Source organism: Pholcus phalangioides, unplaced genomic scaffold (assembly GCF_987345545.1).
Source record: "Pholcus phalangioides strain wild (caught in Gottingen) unplaced genomic scaffold, Ppha-v1.0 ptg000039l_1, whole genome shotgun sequence".
In the NCBI taxonomy this organism is placed as follows: Eukaryota; Metazoa; Arthropoda; class Arachnida; order Araneae; family Pholcidae; genus Pholcus; species Pholcus phalangioides.
In genome coordinates, this window is record NW_028301625.1 from 31,438,332 (window position 1) to 31,463,617 (window position 25,286).

At 36.0% G+C, this 25,286-nt stretch overlaps 2 protein-coding genes across 2 annotated transcripts in view; one reads left to right on the forward strand and one right to left on the reverse strand.

Annotated features, from left to right (window-relative positions):
• Dus4 (Dihydrouridine synthase 4) overlaps positions 1 to 4,046 on the forward strand; it is a 62,290-nt gene extending 58,244 nt beyond the window's left edge. Inside the window, exons 6-8 of the mRNA XM_089253513.1 lie at positions 2,429 to 2,569; positions 2,704 to 2,912; positions 3,509 to 4,046. Coding sequence (XP_089109639.1) covers positions 2,429 to 2,569; positions 2,704 to 2,912; positions 3,509 to 3,852 — 694 coding nt within the window. The 3' untranslated portion in view covers positions 3,853 to 4,046. The remainder of the gene's footprint in view (positions 1 to 2,428; positions 2,570 to 2,703; positions 2,913 to 3,508) is intronic.
• Positions 4,047 to 4,649: 603 nt separating this feature from the next.
• On the reverse strand, positions 4,650 to 25,286 carry Gas41 (YEATS domain-containing protein 4 Gas41). Its single transcript, XM_089253514.1, has 8 exons — positions 24,922 to 25,286; positions 24,659 to 24,783; positions 11,674 to 11,793; positions 11,482 to 11,548; positions 10,366 to 10,460; positions 5,496 to 5,588; positions 5,327 to 5,414; positions 4,650 to 5,074 (listed from the first exon to the last, which is right to left on the reverse strand). Exons 2-8 carry the CDS (start codon positions 24,725 to 24,727, stop codon positions 4,893 to 4,895), a joined length of 714 nt encoding a protein of 237 aa, XP_089109640.1. The 5' UTR covers positions 24,728 to 24,783; positions 24,922 to 25,286; the 3' UTR covers positions 4,650 to 4,892.

Below are 25,286 nucleotides of genomic sequence, written 5' to 3' on the forward strand. Positions count from 1 at the left end.
CCATTGTTATCAGTTGCTAATAATGTTTAACTAATAAATGCCAAAAATGTCTGGGAATATAAATTTGAGGACTTTTTACAGCTGCATTTTTGTTCTAGATCCTCAGAGATAGTCTGACGGTTTGAATTACAAAAGGATTCAAGGCAGACATGAAGGTGTGAACTCGTATGTACCCAAACTGAGGAAGCTTGCAGAAAACTGTAATTTTGGTAATTCTTTGGCTGAATGCTTGCAGGATCAATTAGTTTGTGGAATGAGAGATGAGGAAGTTCAGAAGAGGCTATGGGCCGTATCTAGTCTCACGTTGAAAACTGTGATTTCAATGTCTGTGGCATCAGAGATCGTTGCCTTGTAGTCTAAACACATCCATCTACAAAATACTTTCTCATTGAGCCCAGAAAATTTTGATTCTGTTGATCTTGTACATGATCAGCAGGTAGGTAAATCACAGCAGTTCAATCCTCGTTTGTGTTCTGGGAAATCCAGAGACAGCAATGCAGTTTCTCATATTTCAAGGCAGTTTATCCATACCCTTGTTTTGCCAAAAAATGTCTCAGAATATGAATTTTAGGACTTGATAAGATTATTTCGGTAGCATTTTTCATTTTTGTCCCAGGTTTTCAGAGATATTCCGACAGTTTGAATTTCACACCAGGAATCAAGGCGGACATGAAGGTGTGAACTTGTATGTACCCAAACTGAGGAAGCTTGCGGAAGACTAATTTTGGCAATTTGATTGACATTGGATTTGTTTGTTTTAGATGCTGTGGAAATTGTGATCGCTCATTGTGCAAATTTAAAAATTCAATTTGCAATGGGTGTGCTGTGAAGAGCCATATAAAAGGGTTTGCTGACAACAGTTTGATAAAAAGCAACCATGCACAAACGAAGTTGAGATACAATCAGAATATACCAATTCTTGAAATTTTAATTCCCCTTCTAAACAAAATGTGGAAGCTTTTATTGAGGGCAAAAAATTTGAAATGGAAATAGATTCATTCTCCTATTTGATCATATCAGAATTTACATTTGAAAGATTTTTTCATCTTAAAAAATGGGAAATTAAACATTTGAAATAAAATTACATGATTTTTTCAAAAAATGGGATTTTGCTTGTGGGCACTTGTGAGGTAAATGTCTAGCATAACTTCCGCAGTAGTTCCGCAAAAGTTGGAACTTTTGATTAAAAAAAATTATTGCGCTAACATATTAGGATTTTCATGGTGTGAACCTCTGGGAATTGCCATAGCCGGAATACATAAAACTGTAGTAAGTGAAATCTCCATAGGCTAGTTTACAGTTATAATAATGTTTTTGACAGTAAATTAGGTTCTTACAAAGGAAATGTGGGATCTTTGCTGATAAATCCAGATTTTTTTTTTGCAATCATACATAGTAAAGCTTGCAACCTGCCATTGGTGATGAAACCCAAGATCAAAGTTGTTTGATATTTGTTTTGTTATACTATGTTGCATAAGTAAGTCAATATTAAAATACAAAATGGCACTGTTCTTGTTGATCAGGATCGTGTGGTCGTTCTTGTCATTAACAATTTATGTTCTGCCCGGGTGTTGCCATCGCCTGCTCGATGATAGTGTTCTTGTCCGGATAGTTTGTTACAGTCCAAGCATGTTTTAGCCATATGTTCTGTCATGGTCAATGTGTAAAATTACCATTAGGCCCCTGCGGAAATAGTCCTTATATTCTAGTAATTTTTATAGATTTTATTTTGTCTCTGGGATCGATCCATGAGATCGTATGCTGACGATCGGCCAGCTTGTTTATATTTTGATTGTTGCCAAAAATTGTGTTATCAATTAAAAAAAACATTTTGTTTTTATCATTGAGTTTATGCTTTAGTATGATGTTATGAGTAATCCAGACCTGTTAATATGGAATTGACTATAAAATATCACACTGGTCTGCGAGACCCAACCGGGCACTTACAGAACATTTTCTCACCCATGGCACCGGAGAGTTAAAATATATTTTTTTAAGGAGTTATATTCATAAAAAAACTAATTTTTTTTATCTAGCCCCCTTGTTGACAAGGCTGTACATGTTCATATACAACAAGCAAGCTTATTAAAGAATCAATTCACCAAGTAGAGGGGCACACCCACAAAATAAATCTCATTTTAGAATTGAGGGAGGGTGGTGAGCTGGCTGAAATACAACTAATATTCATTTAATAGATTATTCTATTTCTACAGCTGTGCATATAAATTTCTGTATTGTAGATTTACTAATCTTTATTTGAAAGGAATTTTTAGGAGTAAAATTCATATTTTAATAAAAGAAAATCTTTTGCTGACTTCCATGACCATTTTTTTTAACCAGATGGTTGGAAAAATTTTACATGCACTTATGTTAATAAATGTTTACAATGATGCTGAAATTGTGATCAATATTTTTTGTGGAATTTCAGATGGGCCATAGCTGACGGTTATGGTGTTGCCTTGATGAAGAATCCTGAATTGATTAAAGATATGGTTTTGCAAACAAGGAATCGCATTCCAGATAATGAATTTACAACCTCTATCAAGCTCAGAATCCATAGTGACATAGAGTAATTTTTTTTAAAAACTATTTTTCTGAGGCATCTAGCTAAAAATTAGTCTAGAATAAGGACATGATTTTTGTGAGTCAGTGGATCAACTGTGTAGTTTGATCCATAGAACTAATGATAAATTATATTTTTAGGAAAACTGTAGATATGTGTAGGCAAGCAGAGTATGCAGGGGCTTCATTTATTTCTGTTCATGCGAGAACTGCAACTGAGAGAAAAGATCCTATTCATATGACTGAATTGAAGCATATTAAAGATAGTTTGTCTATCCCTGTTATTGGAAATGGTGATATTTTTACACTGCAAGATGCATTAGAAATGCAAAAGCAAACAGGTGTTGATGGTGAGTGAACTTTTGGCTGAAAATTTCATTACTTTAGAGATAGCGAACGGAACCTTCTTAAGCCCATGTTACTTTGGGAACTCAAATGATGCATATACCACTGTGTAAAATTTTAAATAGAACCAAATACCGTATACTGAATGAAAAATAATTTCCGATTCTGTTAAAAGTTTAACAGTGAGAAATACTCTGGAAGTTTCATGAAGAGTTTTGAAAAAAATTTAAAAAATCTCCATTCTGCTGTAAAATATCTGTGAAAGCCAAGAATTATTTCAATTAAATAACTAGTTTAAGTAGTGTCACATGACTGAGCTTATCAATTCACCAGGACCATACCGTACCTTCTCGGGGGCCCTTGAAAAGTTTATTATGCAAAATAAGTGTATATTTGTTTGTGAGGATTCCCTTTCTAATGCAGCTCAGTGCCCCAGTCTAATTACGCCCTGTTGGCCACCCTCCAGAAAAATTCCTAGCAAGCGAATATGAATTCCTAAAAAGCGATATATGAAGGAAATGTGTCAGATAAAATATTAATGGTATAAAAAATTGTTTTCTTGTACTTCCTAATATTTCTTCAAATCAATAATTTTCCTCAGGTGTTATGGCTGCAAGAGGTATACTTCAAAATCCTGGTCTTTTCAGTGGAGTTGACGACACCCCAGTGTCTTGTGTACTAGAATGGGTTAAAACATCAATGGAAACTGGATCATGTTTCAACATCTTTCATAATCATCTTTCATTTATGCTTGCAAAGTCATTGACTCGTTCAGAAAGAAAGTGTTTCACTGTATTACGCTCTTCTGCTGCTGTTATTGATTATGTGGAAAATTTATTTGATAAAGGTTTTTCTTCAGATGAGTTCACTTTAGAAGAACTTGAGGCAATAGAAAACGATGCTCAGAGAGATTATAACGCTGGCATAACTCCTCATGAACACTAGTTAATAAAAGGTTTTGTAAAAACAGTTTCAATTGAACTGAAACTACAGATGTAAAGCATTGGCATTTATTCTGTTTTACTTCATATTTTTTGGTAAAAAAGTGCTTCTGGGTATAAAATGAATATAGAGACATGAGAAGCTGTTAAAAAGTTTTTTTAGGAAATTTTTCTATTCTTGTATAACATTCTGGTATTAAAAAAAATGAAATCACAGACTTGTACCCTTTCAGAGTCAATTTCTGATAAGCAAAAAAGTTATAAAGCAGCAGATTACCAGGTAAATTTTGTTGCCGACCTGTGCTTCAGAGAGTGTGAACAAGATTGCGCATCAAGCATGTTACAACACTAATTCTAATTGGATAGTCACGTGGGCATATCTCTAAGACAGTCACTATAAAAATGAAATCAAGCAGATTGCATCAATTTCATTTTAAATAAAAAATATTTCAAATTGAGCTAGGTGCAAGTGGCTTTTGTTTGAACATGAGTAATGACTGGATTATATCAATGAAGGTTTATGCATTCACTGGAACCCGACTCATCGACACCTTACTTTATGCTCCATGTGAAAGAACACCTACGGGCAGTATTCACCAACATTGGTTAAATTCAGGTTTTCAGGATTAGAAGATGCTTCTTAGTAAAATAGTCTAATATATTAACAAATAATGACAGCAATATCAGGTGCATCCTTCCTATTTAGGACTGCTGTAGTTGTGTTTTTTAACAATCCCAGCAATAAAAATAAGAGGTATCTAAGAAATGCTAACTCAATTGACTGACAACAGGTAAACACTTTTTTCGTGGTTTTGTCATTTAATGTCAAAATAAAAATGGAAAAACCAAATTTCAATCCAGTACTTACATGAATGATTAAACACTTTGTGAGAGAAAGGGAAGTAGTACAAAATAAAAATAGAACCCAAATTTTCTGGACAGAATGAGAAAACGGACATAACAGATATCTTGAAAAAAAAAAGTGAATTTATACAGTTGATAATAATTTTTGTATGCTTTCAAGAAATGTTTCTTACATAAATTTCATATTTTTTCATTATTTTCTCTCTCATCTTGTTTTTTTTCCAGTTTTTTTATTTCTTCTCTGTATTTTGTGATAGTTGCCTTGGCTGCTAACAGTTTTTCTTTAAACTCTGTTATTTCAGACTGGATTTTCACTCGAGCTGAGGTTATAGCTGCCAAGTCTTTCTTCTTTTTTGCCTTAACTGGAATTACAAATCAAGAACAAAATTTAATTTAATCACACAAAATAAAGCTTCAACATCTATTATAAAATACTTTTCCACATACACTGAAAATTCTCTATACCCTCTAAACTAGTGGTTCTGTTTTTCAAAGAAAAATCACCTAAAAAAATAGTTCTGTGATTGGATAGGTTGCAGAAAAATTCTTTAAAATAAACAATCTGTATAAAACACCAAGTATACAAGTTTGATTATCCAAGAAAGATTACTTACAATCTGTTTCATGGACATAAGGCTCTGGATAGAAAGGTCTTGAGGATTTCAATAACTTCAACATCATAATGGATGGATCTTGAAATATCTACAATTTCAATACAATTATAACATCTTTCAAGACTTGAATCATAATAATGCACAATATAGACAGATAAAAGTTACTTACTAATTCATCATAAGTCTCTGCCACCAAATTTTTCGTCCCAATTAGTATGTTAGATTGACTTTGGAACAGCTTGAGCACATGGTATGCTGTTACCTATATTTTTTAAAATATGTATTAGCAGAGAAACAATATTTATAAGTATATTTTTTTATATTCATGTTTTCTTACAACCAAATAACAGTGGAAAAATCATAATTTCTGAAAAAAATTGCTAGCTCAGGAGACAGTTCTTTATTCAGTCAAATTGTCTATCTTTTAATCAAATTAATTTAGTCTTCCAAACGCAGGACACGATTTTGTTGAAATGAGAATGTATGGTCATGACATATACAGACCTCACAGCGCTCCTATTTTTCCTACTTTTCAGAAATGTCCTCCTATTTTCCTACTTTTGTCGCAGTCATCCTATTTTATTCCAGTTCTCTCCTACTGTTCCTATTTATCCCTTCCTTCTTTTGTTTACAGCCAATGTCTCACTACGGAAACTCCGAGAAACCACAAAATGTCACTGCTTTCCATCTCTTTTTGACATATTTTATTCACATCACAACTCGCTACTGAAAAAGATAGGGGGAAAAAGAAAGAAAATTTTTCACAGTTCCACTGGAGCAGGAGACAACGACAAGCGAATCTTTTTGTCCCTGCGCCATATAGTCAGTGCTAAAAACTGATTTCCAGTGGGGAAAGCTAATCTGTTTGGGAGATCGGTTGCCGTAAATAAGGCAAAAAAAGAGGGGTAGGGACAGACTCTGTCCACACAGAGAGATTACATGAGAGACTATAGGTTTCTCTCCCGGTATCTCGTAATGAGAGTTCAAAGCCGGGTTTTCCTAGTAGGCGTTTTGCACCATGTGAACTGAACTGGATAATTTTGCTTCAGAAGAAATGTGTTACATAATCACGCTACGCATTTTGTGTTTTCCAATTGTGGCGCATCAGATCAGGGCAGCCATATATTGTAGTATATGGCCCTGGGTCAGCTACTCTATCGGCTGCATGCTTCAGTTTGACGGGAAGGGAAAGAGAACACAACAAAAATGAAGGGAAGATCGGTGAAACATGCGCACACAACGCATTCAACTCCTCCAGAAACAGTCCACCAATCACACCCGACTTAAAGCGCTGTCGTGAGACGTATTGCGCTCTGTAGAAAAACAGTTGTACTGCTTTTCTTATTGGTGAGTGGACAGCATGTCGCGCTGGGTGATCCACGTTGCGCGGCACAGAAAACCTGCTTATAGGAAAACCCGGCTTTACATGACAGAGCTCGAGCCACGTCTGGTTTAAGAGGGTGGGGGGGGGGAAGCATTTATTTTCCCTATTGAGTCCCCTACAGAGCCACTTTAGTAATCTCTAAATATTGATCCTAGCGCTCTGAACCTGTGCCGCGCCTCATACAAGTGATCCGTGATTATGATGCAGATCACTTAAGTAATCTGGGAATGGGCCGCAGATAACTTGAGTGATGAAGAACCGCACTGGTGGCTGCACCAGTGATCTAAAACTGTGCCACATGTCACTCAAGGGATCTCTAAATGTGTCACGGATCGATTAAATGGTCTGGAATTGTGTCACAGGTCACTTAAGCGATCTGTGAATGTGCCGCTTGGTTCATTTGAGAGGGACAGGCCAAGTGTTTATCGCAGGTCAAGGGTTACCTATCGGCTTAGAGGGTGGGTCGCAATGAATTTCTTAAAAAGAAATTTTGAATTCTTAGCCTTCAAATAGCATGGAAATTAACAGAAATTCATTACAATAGATATTTTCTTTCGAAATTTTAATTCTTAAAAAAATTTTGATCAAAAAATATTTTTTTGATCGTCTGTGTGTGTGTGGGGGGGGGGGGGGAAACTAGATGCTTGGTCACCCGGGGCAAGAGCACATTTTGATGCCCCATTGTAATATTGAAGGAGAGGTTTCAGAATGAAATTGGCACCCCCTTGGGTCTAGCGCCTGGGCACGAGACCCGCCTGCTCCCCCTAGTTGCAATCCTGGGGAGAAGGACCACGATCCCCCCTCCCATGTACGTCTCTGATCCCACCACTATGCGTTAGGAAGTAAGGGGGGGGGAGCCAGAGCACTGACAAAATTTTGCTGAAAGGCGGAGGGTCAGAGTTTTGCTGACTTTTCCTGACAAGGGGGGAGGGAGGGGGTCAAAAATCGCTACAAATTTGCTGATGTAATACTTGAATGGCCCCTTATTTTAAGCAGGTGCTCAACCCATGGCCTAAATATGGCGTGCCTCAAGTGGCCTTGGTACACTTACAGATAAATTAAGTGGCTCTCGGCTTATTCTTACCTCATTTAAATGACCTGCGGAATATTTCTAGATCACTCCCGGCGCATTCTTACTCCAGTTAAATGGTCCGAGTGAAATTTCCAGATCACATAAGTGACCCACAACACATTTACGGATCACACAAATAACCTGCGGTGCTGTTCTAGATCACCTAAGTGGCCCACGACACGTTTTCAAATCAATGAAGTGGCCCCACACTCTTCAAAAGGTGGAGTCAAGTTGTAATGTGCCGCAAGTCATTCAGGTGGTCTGAAAGTGTGCAGCAGGCCATTTGAGTCACCTGGAAATGTACTGCAAGTCACTTGGATGATCTGAAAGTGTGCAGCGGGTCACTTCAGTGGTTTAGAAATGTGTCAAGAACGCCACTAAAATAATCTATAAAAAATGCATTGAGCCATTTGTATTGCAGACCATTAGGTGATCTGTGTGCTGTGAGCCATTCAAGTGACCTCAAAGCGTACTGCGGGTCACTCAAATGATCTGTAAATGTGCCTCCAGCCACTTACAGTAATCTGCAACTGAACTACGAGCGACTTAAGTGGTTTGCTGCGGGTCAACAAGTGATCTGGAAATGTGCTTGGGGTTACTTAGGCGATCTGGAAATGTACTTGGGGGTCACTTAGGTAAACTGGATATATGCTGTTGGCAGCGTAAATGATCTGGAAATGTGCAGCAAGCCACTGAAGTAATCTGGAAATGAGTCCTACTTAAATGATTAGATGATCATTCATGAGCCACTTGTCGGGGTTTTGTTATTTGTCCTGGGCCACATAAGATCTCAGGGCCATTGGTTAGCATGTGTGTTTTAAGGCACACTAGGTTAGTGTGTATGCTATTGACGACTGCTGTTGTCTTTGAAAAAGAAAACAGACATTCATGAACATATGCAGGCCATTCTAATCGTCGTATCCTTTGGATGTAACTGCAGGTGGTGTTACATCAAGGATGTTCAACATGCAGTAGTGTGTGGATCATTTCATTGATTTCGAGATGTGTTGTGGGTCACTTAAGCTGACATGGAAATATGTCTAGGCCAATTGAGTACTCTGGAACTGTGCAGCGGTGATATGTAAATTTTCCGCGGGTCACCTAAATGATCTGGGAATGTGCCACAATACACTTAAGGAATGTGGAACTGTGACGCAGGTTACTTGAGTGATCTTTTAAAAGTTTCATGGGTCAGTTGAGTGTTCTGGAACTGTGTCGCGGCAATCTGTAAATATGCTGCGACATATTAACTGATCAGGGAATGTGCCGCAGGTATTTAAGTGGTCGAACTCTGCTGTGAGTCACTTAAGTGACTTGTGGCACATTCCTAGATCACTTAAGTGAAGTGGAACAGCAGCTGGGGTAAAATCGGGATTTGTGCCTCAGTGATCTGTGAATATGACGCGAGCCACTTGAATTACCTGAATCGGTGCTGCAGAGAGTCTCTTGAACGATCTGGAAGTGTCGCTTGGGTCATTTTTAAAAAATAAAATTTGGAGTTGTGAGCCACAACAGATGACTCCGTGGGCCACATTCGGCCCATGGGCAATTGGTTAAGCATGCATGGGTTACATTTCTATAGCACCTAGACAAGTGTTTTTTCTTTCTTTGAGAAGCACTGGGGAAAAATGGATCACGATCAATAGTTGGACTTTTCAAGTAACAGTAGAAATTTTATTAATTTCTTTCTAGTTTTGCTATTTGCATTGTTTTTGATACCACATTCTGTGGAAATGAAAGATTTTTAAATTCATTAGAGAGAGAGAACTTGAGTTTTTTGAAATATCAATAGATAATACTATAATTAAAGTATATAAGGTGTGAATCTCAATGGCACAACATTTTTAAATGCCACAATAATTTGTGAATTCCATTTTTTCCCACCTATTTTTTTCCTATTTTTTGTCAACAGCGTTCCTATTTTTCCTACTTTTTTTTCAAATTTTCACTTCTAGGCCTGCATATATCGAAACTAAATGTTAGTTCCATACAAGTGGAGCATGACTCTGATGTCCTTGTGAATGTCTGTAAGATGAAGGGTGAAAAGGCACATGCAATCCTATAGAATATTTTAATACATTAATATAATATTAATACTTTAAGACAGTTCCATAAAAAAAAAGTGAAATACATGTTTTTATTTTAGGGTACTGTTTATTTTTTAAAGTTAGATGGCAGCAGCAATATATATAGAATGCAATGGACTTTAAAATCATGGCAATTTTAAAATACCTGGGTGCTAAATTTCTCAGTCCCGAGGAATGGAAATATATTCCAAGCGTACCGAAATACCACACCAGATAAACCCGTTGTTACACTGCTTTCCAGTCAACTTGCTTGCTCTAATGTTGTGCATGTTTTTTATTCTGCCATCCTTCTTAAAAATTATCTTGAATTAGATAATTTTTTTTTACAATTTTTTTACGCAACCTTTGATGTCACTGATCATCAGTAAAATCTTGTTCTCTTGAAACACATTGCATGTATCATACATTACTGGAAAATATTATGCATACATCCCAACAAAAATTAATTGTTGTTGAAATTGAAAGAAAAAATGTACAGTATATAATAGACATTCACCGGTTTTTCATTAGGATCTTCAAAATATATCCGTATATTCAATTCAAACTCTCCCCAACCAGTTTCTGTGATCTGATAAGGTGGTTTCACCAAGACTGAAAAATATAAATAATGCAAAACTGAAAAAATTCAAAATTCATTGCCAAAAAGTTTGAACAAGAAAAAATAGACTATGACATAGTTTTCACTTACAGACGTGCCAACTTTTGAAATTAAGAAATCCGGAGATTCTCCCCGAGGGGGGTACCCCCCCCCCCGACACTCATAGTCTCAATCAAAAAAAAGTTCATAAAAAAAATTTTGCATTTTTTTTTTTAAATAAATTAAGAAAAAGTTACATTCTTTCCCCCCCCCCCCAAGAGAAGAATTTAATTGCATGTCAGTCTTTCCATGCAGAATAGAGAAATCACATCTACATAATGTTCATAAAGTATAAGTGTTTCCTTTCCTGGATGCTATCAGTGATTGATAATCTTGGGTATATGAATTCTTAAAAGCTTTATATTTAGCTGTATATAGCTTAAAGTTTTATATTTTCTTTCCGAAGATGTTTAATCGGAAGAAACTATTTAAAAAAATTCAAATTACAAAGCTGCGGACGAAAAAACGCATTTACCGCATGGCCGTTAATGGAATACAATAACGATTATACAGGAATTTCTGCAACCAAGGTCATGCCCCTGATAAATGATTACCGATAAACGCTACAAAAACGAAGTCGCGTCTTTGCCAGTTGCTTAAATGCGGTCACAGAGACTTTTTTTACGGCTGCTCGATGGAAATGACCACGGCTGTTTTCCCTAACGGCGACGGTAATCATTGGCGCCACGACAACGTGAAAGCTCGCGTAAAATCTAATTTTCTGCCAAAATCCAGAGAAATTTTAACAAATCTGGAGAGCGGGAGGAAGGATGAGAAATCCGGAGTCTCCCGCCTAAATCGGGAGAGTTGGCAAGTCTGCACTTATTATAAATTCTTAAAAATGTAAGAAATCAAAAAAAGAAAGAAAATCACAATGTTAAGTTGTTTTAAAATAATGGACTAGGCAAAAAATAATTTGAACCTAAGAATAAAACATAACAAATTATGTTAAATAAGACAAAAGAAAATTCTTACCTCTTGTCTGATTTGCATAGCTTTCATGGAGCTTGAATTGTACTTTCTTGACATAAAGCGACATATCCTTTACAAAACAATAATGAATATTTGTCATTATCAAGTTACACACATAAAAATGATGAAAATCATAAATATACCCTGTAAAATAGGTTTTGCCATTTACTGAAACTAATTTGAATTATCACTAACTTCGTTATGAAATGGTTTTAGATACACAGTCCACTCGTGTGTATGGCCATCCTCTTTTCTTTTTTCACCGAAGAACTTGGCTATATTTCCATACACAATTGGCTTTATGATTGTAACGCCCTGAAAAAAATCAGAAGGCATTTAGAAATGCTGATATTTATTACATACTAGCTGTTACCTGTGGCTTGACGCATGGATTTGGTAATCTGAAAATTGCTTGGTGGTGATTTCCCCCATATAATATTTGAACCCCTCTTGACACCCTTGGTGATGTAATTTCCAGAAATCCCATTTCGATGAGTCTCTATATTATAAAGTATAATACTGATTAAATTTCATAATTATAGCTTCAGCGGTTTGGGCTTAGCAATGATTGCCCCATATAACCTTAGAACAGCCCCTCACCCCTTATGATCTTAGGGGTTGAATTTTGGAAAAAAAACACTCAGTGAGTCTCTACATCACAAAATGAAACTACTAACCAAATTTCATATTAATAGCTTCAGCGATTTCGGCTACAACACAAGTCTAACATTAGCGACTCATAGACATTTTGAAATATATCAGGAGTCTCTCAGCTGGCTGTGGCAGCTACAGAGATGCATGCAACAAGATCCTCCTCCCTATCTATGGATGTCTCTTACACCAGACTTTGTAAGGGGTCTCATACCTTTTGATAGGGTTGTTTGGTTTAAACCACGTTGGTTTTAACCAAGTGGTTTTTTTTTCAAAAAATCACAGGAAAGTGGCCTAAATATACTTTTTCCCCCATAAAAATATCTCATTGGTTCATTATTAGCAAAAATATGTTTTATTCTTACCAAATTTTCTATTCTTGGGGTATATTTTGATGGTATATCTTTAAATGGTGTAAGATGATGTAAATGGTTTTTCAAAAAAAAAAAAAAAAATTGCATAAAAGTGAAAATTTGCATTGCAAAAAACTTGTAAAATGTACAAGTAGATGATGCTGTCCTTGGCCAGTGGTATAATTTATTTTGCGCAACCACATCATTTCAGCACTTCAATAGCATCAGTGTGTGAATAGCAAGGCTGGACAAATCCTAGATGCTGGGTGTTCAGAGAATCAGTTTTGGCACCTAAAATTTTATATGCATCCTTGCTAAAATGAAGTGTAAGTACGGGAAAAAAAAATTTTATTTCGTAATAATGTGTCTTCCTACATCAGAATGGGTCAAAGTCCCGGAAAAGTAAAAAAAAATTTCTTGAGGAAAAACATGCTTCATTCTTAATGAATTTGGCTGGCACCAAAATTTTTTGATTTGTCCAGCCCTGGTGGATAGCACAACATTTATCAAGATGCACATTGCAACACCAGTGAAGCAACCGCTGAAGAACATGGGGTCTGTTCAGACTTTTTGTAGGGTCCTGTTTTTGTGAAAAGGATCATTAATTTTGTAAGAAGCGAAGTAATCTAATTAATGTATTACAAAAGAAACAAAATTCCAAATCTATGGTTTCATTAATTTTTGTTTTGTGAAGGGTCCGGAAAACGGACCCAAATTTTGACTGGACAGACCCCTGACAGACCCATTTTGACAATAACAAGATGACACACCTGGCCATCATGTTCACCTGCCAGATGAACGCTACTGTAACCCTTACAACTTTTGACTTTGGGAATACCCCAAAATGTTATGTGCAGTGGTTGAATTCCAAACTTTGGTGAATTGAAAGCACATTCACATCATTACCACGGCATAGCCCTACTCTGATCTGTTGTTGAACAAGCACTTTTGTTCTTCTACCTCACAACCAGAACACAGTGGACAACATATTTAACATTTCTTGTGTAAGTTGTAATTGTTTGTTTAAATGACTTCATTTTTGTGATGTTTCTATGAATTCATGCCATGCTAATTTCATTATAATTTTGCCCTGACTGGCTGTCATACTCATTCTGCGAGCAAATTTCCCATGTTCTGGATGAGTACAGTGTCATCTATCTTACATTTTTAAGTATTTTTCCTCTTAGCCATACAAAATTCCATTGCCTCAGGAACATTCACATAAATTTTCAAGTCATTCTGATCAATGGTTTTTATTTTAGTGTTTTGAAATCAGAACTTTAGTTATAATCACCCTGTATATTGTAAATCATTGTTAATTAAATTACATTAATTATGCTTCATTAAACACATTGTAATTGCTTAGTTTATATCATATAGTTTTTGCAAAAAAGATTCCTAATTAAGTATATTGACAGAGTAATTAGGGAAAACATTTTTATTATATAGTTAATATTAAGAATTCTCAAACACAAAATATTTCCTTAAGTTATAAAATAACTAAACTGCAAAAAAGTTGGTTTTTATTAAAATATAAGAAATATTTATAGATTAATTAAATATGGGAATTGTGTTGTTATATATAATTACATTAATAAACATTTTAATTAATTAATTAGAAGTTTGAATGATTTTTCAGAAATTTTATTGTTTTTAATGTAAATGTTATTAAAACCGGTTTAAACCAAAAAAAAACCGGTTTTTCCCAACCCTGACTTTTGACATGGTGAAAAAAACTATATTCTAAAAGAAATACCATTAAAAGTACTATTTAACCATTGCTTTATTTCAAAATTTTTAAGCATATTTTTGATCATATATGCAATCTTATGCGGTATCAGGGCTGGTTCTAGACAATTTTCAAATGAAGGTAGAATATTTTGGTGCCGTCACCCCTACCTCAAATGCCCCCATCACCCCAAAAATTATCCATCTTTTCAGTTGGCCCCTTCTATGGCAGGATTCAAGGTCCAGTATCAAGTTTTACATATCTTTAATACTTAACTTTTGCTATATTTAAAAAAAAAAAACCATTAAAAACAGCTTACATACATATGATAAAATTGACATTAATCTAAAAATTGATTCAAAATAAAGGAAAATAATTCAATTCATTAAATGAAGCAAAAGATTTGGATTTCATTCACTCAATCTTATTTAAAACTCCCTCACTCCCCCTCAGTATTCCTTTTCCGATTCATTATTCAACATTAGTCCTGTCTTTTTCTTTAAAGCAGGCCTTCTGAACCTTTTAAAAAAATCTGAAACCCGGCCCCGATGAGGTCCCAAATCATATTCTTAAATCCTGCACTGATGAAATTTCTAATTTTTTGATTATCTTCAACATCTCATTAAGCTCATCAACCTTGCCATCTGACTGGAAAATTAATAAGATTATCCCTGTTCAGGGCCGCAACTAGGGGGGAGCAGGCGGGTCTCGTATCCCGGGCACTGGACCAGAGGGGGGCGCAAATTTTATTCTCAAACACCACCTTCAACATTACAAGGGGGCGTCAAAATGCGCACTTGCCCCGGGTGACAAAAATCTAGTTGCTGCCCTGTCCATATATATAAATCAGGATCTCTTTCAAATTCCCTTAATTTCAGACCCTTCGCTATAACCTCTACCTGCTGCAAGCTTTTTGGGCACATAGTTGCCAAGGAAATCCGCTCACACCTTGATTCAATAAACTTTTTTTTCTCAAATCAGCACGGCCTTCGACCATCTTTATCAGTAACTACCCAATTAGCTCTTTTCATACATGATTTATCAAGCAGTATCTATAAAAACATCCAAACGGATGTAAATTTCATGGATTTCTCTAAAGCTTTTGACACACACACACAGGGTGCCCCACTATAAACTTCTACTTAAGCTCTAAAACCTTGGCCTATGTGTTCAATTGCTTAAATGGGTGAAAGCCTTCCTTACCAACTGCAGTCAGTTTGTCTCCTTCAAGGGCCAGAACTCAGGGCCACAACTCTCCATTTCTTTAAGTTGAGTCTGCCCCCCCCCCAGGGTTCGGTCCTCTCGCATTTATTGTTCTTGATTTATATCAACGATCTCCAATTGTCATATTAGACTCTTTGCAGATGATTGCGTCATCTACCACACAGTACACAAAGAATCTGACCAAGCATTTCTCCAAAATAACCTCAACATTGTCTCTGACTGATGCTCGTCCTGGCAACTACTCCTTAACTCTTCAAAAACAGTTTTTATGAGAAATACTCGCAAAAGACTTCCCCTCGTTTCTTCTTACACTATCAATAACTTCTCGATCACAGAAGTTTCTAATTATAAATATCTGGGAGTAATTGTTTCTACTGACCTCTGTTGGAATCTCCATGCTGATAACCTCTTTCATAAGTGTCTCCAAAAACTCTTTTTTCTTCGTCAGAACCTCAAAAACTCCACCCGTCACCTCAGACATCTCTGCTTCCAAACCTACATTCTTCCTGTACTCTTACATGCCTGTGAAATCTGGGACCCTCATACTCTTTCCAATACAGACAAATTAGAATCTATTCAAAATAAATCTGCCGTTTCATTCTTAACTGTTGGTCATCCTCTTCCTCCGTCACTGAACTCAAGTGCCAACTCAATATGCAACCGCTTTTTACCCGTAGATATATCTCTCGACTATCTTTCCTTTTTAAAATTCTCCACGGCCATTTTCATATTGACACCTCAAATTTTCTAATTCCAGCTTCATACTTTTCAATAAGAATTAACCATTCACAAGAATTGAAACCCATCTTTGCATCCACAGATTATTTCAAATTTAGTTTCTTTCCTCATACAATAACCGACTGGAACAACCTCCCGCCAAAAATTGAAAACAGTATCCGAAAACAGTATAAACAGTAGGCCTAAAATTGTAAAACAGTAAAATTTTAAAACAGTATCCGAAAACAGTATAAACAGTAAAATTGTACAACAGTATCCGATTTTCTTTGCAACATTAATCGTCTCTGTCTAACTTCACCTCCGCATTCCCTTGTATAGGCCTCGGCCAACCAATATTGTATAAATTCCAAATTGTAATAACCAAAGTTTAAATTCAAATTTTTTTTTAATTTCAAAGAAAGATAGGATCAACTGTTATCCTAATGTGTTTAAGTGCACTTGAACGTCACGGGTGAAATGAGCTGGAGCCCCATCATGCTATAACCCCATATCATGGCACAGCAGCAGCTGGATCTATTAGTAATCGGCTAAAAAAACACTTATTATTATAAAAACAAAGTTTTTACATCGCAGTCAGATGATGTTCGACTGAGGTCTCAATCTCCAGCTTGCAATACAATTTTTTGAAGTTTATAGAAATAATAGTTTTTCAAAACTAAGCGTTTAAGTTGAAATTGAATTCTTCATGTAATTGAAATTGTGCAACATATATATGAAATATTTTAACATTAAAATGTACAGATATTAATCTGGAATTAAAGACATTAAATAAGAATCATACAAACAGGCATTTAATGCACATACAAATGACACTTCTGACATGCAGGATTCATTAGAAATTTCACAGAGGTATGTTTACGAAGTGTATTTAAGGATTGGTATTACAGTAAAACTTTGGTTTACAAGCATAATTCATTCCATGAATGTGCTTATAATCCAAAACACACATATATTGAATCAAACTGCCTCATAGGAAATGACAGCAACTGAAATGATTTATTCTGCAATCCACAGGGCTACAACCACCCCACCAAAGCACCTCCAAAATCATTGATGTCCCCGTCAGTAGAACTTTTGTCAGGTGGAGTGCCCCATTCCCCACTTTTTGAAACTTCACATTTCTATGGATTTAAATATATAAATTCATGTTTGTTTACAGTTCTTTTTGCAACCCAAGAGTTTTGCTTCCCCCCCCCCTCATTACCTGTAATCATTTTATTCAAAAAGTAAATTCCTATTCACGTTGAGGGAGTAAAAAAGGCCATTTACTTAGTCACAGAGTTGGGTTTCTTCCGAGACAGTGGAAGAAACTGAAAGAATGTGCACTAATTATTGTTTAGTTCAAGTACACATAACTAATGCTTGTTATCTCACCACATTGGTTTTGAAATAATACCAAATATGTTTTAAAAACATTATTTTTCTAATATTTAATTATATCTCACCACACACACACACAAGATAATTGTGCAATATTTAATACTGCCATATACAGGGTGATTATAATTTGAAGTTTTGATTCCAAAACTATACAATATGAACTACTGGTCAGAATGACTTGATACTCCTGAAGCAATGAAAATTTCTTTGGCAAAAGAAAAGAAGAAAATGTGCAAGTAGATGATGATGTACTTGGCCAACAGGATAATACCATTTTGTGTAACCACATCACATTTCGGCACTTCAACAACATCAGTGTGTGGATAGTACAACTTTTATTAAGATGCAGATTGCAATACCAGCAAAGCAGCTGCTGAAGAACCATTTTGACAATAACATAATGACATGACACCTGATCTTAACCCTTGCAACTTTTGGCTTTGGGAATACTCCAAAATGTTATGTGCAGTGGTCGAATTACAAACTCTGGTGAATTGCAAGCACATCCATATCATGACATACTCTGATCTGCTGTTGAACAAGTATTTGTGTGCTTTCACCTCATAACCAGAACACAGTAGACAACATATTTAACATTTCTTAAATAAGTGGTTTTATTTGTTCTATTACTTTATTTTTGTAATGTTTCCATGAATTATATGAAATTGTGCAATGCTGATTAAGTTATCATTTCGCCCTGACTGGCTATCATTTCCATGTTGCGAGTAAATTTCCCACGTGTTGGATGAGTACAGTGTCCTTAATTTTACATTTTTAAATATTTTTTCCCCTTTGCCATTTAAAATTCCATTGCTTCAGGAATATTCATGTAAATTTTGAAGTCATTCTGATGGTTCTTTTTTTAAAGTGTTTTGAAATCAGAACTTTAGTTATAATCACCCCATATATCGTAAATCATTGCTAATTCATCTGCATTATTACTACATTATCTTCATTAAATACATTATATTCACCTAATTTTATCAGTTTTTGCAAAATAGCCACTTCCTAATTAAGCATACTGAAAGTAACTGGAAAAAAACCATTATATATATTATATGGTTAATAATAGCATTAAGAATTTTCAAACACAAAGTAATTCATTAAGCAAAAAAAATAATTAAATTGCAAAAGTGGATTTTTCTTGAAATTTAAGAAATATTTGTAGATTAATTAATATGGGAATAGTGTTAATTACATTAATACACATTTTATTTTAATTAATTATTAGAAGTTTGTATAATTTTTCAGATATTTTATTATTTTTAATGTTAATGTTATTTAAACCAAAAAAAACCTGGTTAAAACCAGGGTTTTTGTTTTGTTTTTTTGAAAAAAAAACCCTTTTTTTTATACCAACCCTGCCTAGATTTCAAGAAAAACTCATTTTGAGCTTAGTTAGATACACATTCTTATGTATCTATTTTACTTGAATGTACAGAATTCCTTATATTTTTGAGAAGCAAAATCTAATACTATACAATATCCACCACAGTAAAAATGAATGTCGAATACTGCAGTTGTGATATTCTAGCCTTTTGAGAAATACTCCACTCCCCATCAGAGCAAATAATTCTCAGAATTTATAGCACAGGGCAGCATTGGCGTATGCAGGGGGGGGGGGGGGGGGGTGTTTGGGGTTCCAACTCAAACCGATATTATAGTTTTATTTTGCAGGAAAAAACATAAATCCCCCCTTGAGAAAATTCTGTGTATGCCTATGCCGAGCAGGTTATGGAAAATTCATGATTTTTTAAAAAAATAAATTTTATCAGATCAAATTTAAATTAGATTTTTTTGATTAAAAATTGATTTAATAATAATAAATTTGATTAAAACTGCTTATTAATTAAAACAAGTCTGGTTAATCATTAAGAATGCATATTTTCATATCACCTTACTTCTTTCTTTTAATTGCTCAAATTCAAATAAACATTAATGAATGAACTACAATTAAAAAAATAAGAACACCAAAAATCTGTGTTTATGTGACATGAAAGGTCATTGAGCTCAAATTAACTTATGGATTAACGTTTTTCTTGTAAAGAAAAGTGTTTTTGTTTATAAGGGCTCCCTCCTTGATTAAAGTGAATTCATGGTGGCACCTCAATATCACACATATTGTGCAGGTATCTCAATTTACTGGATGTACAACCAAAGAGCCACTTAGCATCAACTAAATAAAAAACAAATTCTATCGACAAGATTGTTTCGTGCACAATTTGTGAATGTGTTTCCAACTTGCATGATGCTGCTTAATACTTTACACATTTTTATTCTTTCACAGGTTTAATGAGTTTTAGTAAAAAAACGAGCGAACTCAAAATTGTAATATGAGAAATAAAGTCGAAAGCCCAATTATATTTATGTTGGAAGAGTTGTTCAATTTTGGCCAAGAATATGAGGCAAATAAATGAAAAAAAAACAACAAATTTGTAATTTTGTATGTATTGCCATATTGCAATGCAATGAAAATACTTAGTACCGTTAAGCTGAGTGCAAAGTTCAACTACATATATTTTTCTGCAATTTTTTCCATGCACAAAAGCTAGAAATAGAGCAGCTTTCTTTCTGCACTGTATCTAGGAATTAAGTTCAAGTCTGCATTTACTATGAAGATCCTCTATACTTCTTTTAATCATAAACTTTACCACACATAAGTAACATGCATACAAGATTACTTTTACTTCAATATCATTGAAGTTATGAATCTGTACATGCTGGAATGCGTGTTCTGAGTACATGTGTGACCCTAACATATTATGATGTCGATTTGCACTTGTTTCGTGTTCATGCTGCCATCTGTCTTCAATTTTCTGAACTACAGATGGGAATGCTTGAATTTTCATGTTATGTCAGTATCATGTTGTAGGTCTGTCTGCTCTCTGCAGAGAGACTTTTTCAAATGTGAGACTGGCTTGCATTTGCTCCTCAAAACTAGAAAACCAAATTCAACTGACCACCACTGTGTCATCAACTGGGTTTGAACCTGGATCCTCAGGATGAGAGTCCAACACGATGCCCATGTGACTACACAGCAGCTCTAGGTTCCTACTGCAGGATGTGGGGGGGGGGGCATAAAAAGAGTTACCTAGAGCAGCGGTTCTCAACTGGGGCTCCGTGTGCAACTCCCAGGGGCTTCGCGGCGACTCGAGAAAAATAAAATAAATCAGTATATTTGATAGATAAGTAAATAAAAGAGGCCTACAAGGTTCTGCCATAAAATTTATGTACAAAAAAGAGCTCCTCGAGTCAAACAGGGCTCCGTCATAGAAATTATATACTGAAAACGGCTCAGCGAGTCAAAAAAGGTTGAGAACCGTTGACCTAGAGAATAGGGCTGGGCTATGTATCAATTTATAATTTATATACCACTGACGCAAGGTCCCACATCGATATCCCGATTTAATGATTTTGATCACAGCGATATATCGTAAATTCTGATGTCCAACATCGCAATGCTGATTTAGTTTACGCACGTAAGAGATGTATCAGGGAAATCTGATATCCTTACATCGAGTTGAAATTGGAGATACCAATTTAGCTAACATGCGTGCACAATACATCAGGAAAAACCAATATCCTTACATCGAGTTGAAATTGGAGATACCAATTTAGCTAACATGCGTGCACAATACATCAGGAAAAACCAATATCCTTACATCGAGTTGAAATCTGATCTAGGAAAACATCTATATGAGGGAAAACAGATATCCTTATATCGAGTTGAAATCTAATTTACCTAATCACGTGCACGATTTTTTGTTATCCGATATAGACATCAGCAGCTATGGCAGAACCGATTTTGCAAGCAAGTACGCATACGCAAATGTCGACTTTGCTTTCTGTCAGCGAACAAGGAGGAAAGAAGAATCTATATTCATAGATAGCTTCGTGTTCAGTGCAGCCAGATGACAGAGTTTCGAGCTACTACAGTTGAATCCCGTTTTAACGAATACCGTTATAGCAAGAAACTCGTTTCAACTAACACTTTTCTAATCCAACAGATAAAGTCACATAGAAACAATACAAAAACCTGGAATTCCTTTATAACAAAATTTCGTTATAGTGAAGTGATTTCTCTAGTCTCTTGGAGTTCGTTATAACGGGATTCGAAATATGTATATTTCGATAATGTACACTGGTGTAACAAATTAAGAGAATTTGCAGACTTGGTCGATTATCTCTAAAAATACTGTACCGATTTTAATGAAATTTAATATGTACATACATTAATACAATACAAAACAAATAACCATTCAATAATTGTAATACACACGCATGATCGTGCGTAACACTCGTTGGAGTCGGAAGGTATGAAACAACGGTTGCAGAATAAACAAAAAAATGGGTTAATAGGGGGTATGGTCCCTTCTTACAGATATACAGGTCTCGCACCGTAATTTCATACTTGAAATAAGGTAGTTTATCATTTCCTGTGGCAATTGGTCCCACTCGTTCAGCAACGCTATTTTCATTCCCTGGATGGTTCCCGGAGGGGGGTTGCGAGTTGCAATTGCCCTCCCAGACATGCTCTATAGGGTTAAGGTCTGGAGATCTGGCTGGCGAATATCCTCACGCTCTAAAAAATCGTTGAGCAGAAGTGCTCTATGTGGCCTCGCGTTATCGTCCATTAAAATGAACCCAGGACCAACTGCACTCCTGAAAAGGTGAACATAGGGCTCCAAGGCCTCATCCCTATACCTCACACCAGTCACAGTGCCTCTTTCAAAGACATGGAGAGGTGTGCGGCCATCCAACATGCCTGCCCAGACCATTAAACCTCCTCCACCATAATGGTCGATTTCGCGGACATAGGGTAGGTAGCGGGTCCCTGGTTCTCTCCATATGAACATACTTTTGGAAACAGTCACCCTTGATACGCGGATTCCTGTGGCTGCATGCAAGTCACGAGAGAGCTGAGAAGCTGTAGCACTCCTGTTACGCCTCGCTATAATCAATAAATGGTGATCTTCTCTGGCCGTCGTGGCTCTTGGACGACCTTGCCCAGGCTTTCTCTCGATGGATCCAGTATCCTGGAACTGTTCCCATAAGTTACACACGACGCTGGGCGTTAAATTGAACTCTCTACAAATCTAGACTTGAGATTGGCCTGCTTCTAGCCTCCCCACACAATTCGCCACCTCATTCCATCATCTAAACCTTCGTGGTTACTCATTTTTACTGTTACAATTTGAAATTAACCGATTGCTGCAAAATAACACTAAGAAATTCGCCGAGGTGTGCTAGCGAACGAAATGAGTCTTAATTTACACGCGCTTATAAAGCCTGTTTCTCTACTGGCTCCGCCTACACACACGTGTACGCTTACGTATTTGACGTACAAGATTTGCATTTTTGTCTAAGAGCAGTGGTTTAACATTCAGTTCAGTTGTTTTCATGAAATATGCAAATTCTCTTAATTGCAACAGATGCAGTATGGTTCGCCACAACTTTGGCGACTTTTTTTCCATGATAAGTCGCCAAGGCTGGCAGAATGGGGCTCTGGGTTGGCGTGTGTTCTAGAATTTTCATTCTTCCAAAAATTGCTATTTCAGATGGCGCTCGCTTTTCAAAAACGTGTTTTTTCTTTTGTTAACTGCGTTTTTCAAAACTTTGATACAGCCGTTGTTCCATTTTCAGCGCGTCTCTTGGTTTGTTCGTTTTTTGTTTCCCTTGTCACTTCACTTGGATTATTCTATTAGTCTTTCAACCGGTCAGGTTGTACCGTTCCCTTTATATTATTTTTTCATTCATTATTTCATTTACCTGTTGTCATGCCTTCTGTGTTTAGCATAGTTAAGAAATATCAGGATATAATTTCTAAAGATCTCGATATAACATTTTCTAATGGTAGGGCGACCTTGGGGAAAGAGGGAGTGGGCAACATCATGTTTTATTTATCCTACTTGTGCCGAAATAAGTCCTTTTTCCTAGAATTCCTGAGAGAATCACGGCTCATTAGGTCGGAAATGCTTTGCAGTAAATGCAACTGTGCTATGAGGGTTGTCCCGAAAAAAAAATATTCCGATGGTTTCATTTGGGAATGCACAGTTAGGAGTTGTAGATCCCAGAAGTCTGTTAGGTACGGGTCGTGGTTCAGCTGCAGCAAGTTGAATCTCCATGAGATTTGGCTGCTCACCTATTCCATTGTGCGAGGTGAAAGCTCCAGTAGGATAGAAGAGGAGTTTTTTTTCCATCTCACACCTTGGTCGACTGGCGTCAATGATTCTAGATCATATTGAGCTCAAGTCGGAAAAAATAGGAGGCACAGGGAAGATAGTAGAAATAGAGATGAATCTAAGTTTGGGAAGAGGAAGTATAATAGAGGTCACAGGGTGGAGGGGCAGTGGGTGTTTGGTGTTTTTTTTCGGTGTCCGTAGTGTCGGACGGTCTTGGCGATTTTTAGTCGCCAAGTGGCGGACCATACGACAGCTGTTCCGATATCACTTACTATCCAGATGTTTATTTTTTAATTTTCTGAAATTTATTTTATTTCTGACAAATTTTTTCCCTAACTCAGGCACACAATGTTAAATCAATGAGTAGTTAGACTCAGAAAATCTATAAAAACAGAATTATTAGAAATTTTCTGTTGGGGGAAATTACAGAATAAACATTTCAATTTTTCATATTCATCAGGTATGAATTAATTTTAAAAAATTAATAAAAAGATTGATAAAAAATTGATAAAAAGTCTGCCCTGGGAAGTCCCGCTATGGCCCTAGCATTGATGGATTAAGGGGATTTTTTTAGATTCGGAATTTAGCGTCCGGAAAACAGACCTAAATTTTAACTAGACAAACCCATGCGTACTTGTCCTTTTTTTATGTGTTTACAAACAACATGTACTGCATTTACTGCCATGCCAAACTTCTTCGACCACAGTCGGAGGGGGAAGCCCCTCATCAAGTCAGGGCCCTGTTGATAGGATTGTGCTCAATCTCATTTTCTGTATTACGCCCAATTAGTGCGGTTAGAATTTTTATGAAACTCATTATTTTTCAACGTTGTTGGCCATTTGTGATCAACAAAATATTTTATACTTGAATTACATACATAATATTTAAGGAATATGAAAAATATTCAGTAAACGTAATTATACCTTAACTCGCGAGCTTTGATCTTGACTAGGATCGGCGGCTTTCGCCGGTGAAGTTTCATTATTCTTCATGTCAAATGATTGTTCAAAAACTCGAGTTCAATGTTATTAAACAAAAACGTATGTTTCTGCAAAAAAAAAAAAAACTTATATATTGACTAACCACAACTAAAATGCCTATTACTATTTCAAAATCGAAATTGGCACGCCAAGTTAGCGGCTGCGAAAAAAAGCTGAATTTAAAATATTTTACATATGTATCTTACGTTTCTTTCTTTGAAGGATTGAATAGATTAATAACATGATTATTCAATACGCGGTATGATTTAATTCCAACAGATTATTAAATGGGTGACGAACAAGCTAAGCCGATTGATTGAAGTGATTCCTCCATGATTGAAGTGCGAGACCGTTAAACCGCGCCGCGCGGACATATATATTCTAGAAACCTTGGCGCGGACCAAGTAAATAACACAAGAGCTTTTTGGCGACAAGCATGTTGCCAAAAAGATCTTGTGTTATGCTACTTCCTTTGTTATATTAACTGCTATTTTTCGGCGACAAGTCGCCAAAAAGTAGCAGTTTTCCCGCTAAAATTGTGTTTGTTTGAAAATGGTTCAGCGCGAAATTT

What these genes read in the sequence shown, in the direction of transcription:
- Gas41 (XM_089253514.1), bottom strand. Translation starts at nt 24,727, where the DNA reads ATGAAGAATAATGAAACTTCACCGGCGAAAGCCGCCGATCCTAGTCAA. An exon ending in ATCAAAGCTCGCGAGTTAAG is followed by an intron (nt 11,794 to 24,658) that starts GTATAATTACGT and finishes GATTTTTTTCAG; the next exon opens with GGCGTTACAATCATAAAGCC. An exon ending in TTATGTCCATGAAACAGATT is followed by an intron (nt 5,075 to 5,326) that starts GTAAGTAATCTT and finishes TTGTAATTCCAG; the next exon opens with TTAAGGCAAAAAAGAAGAAA.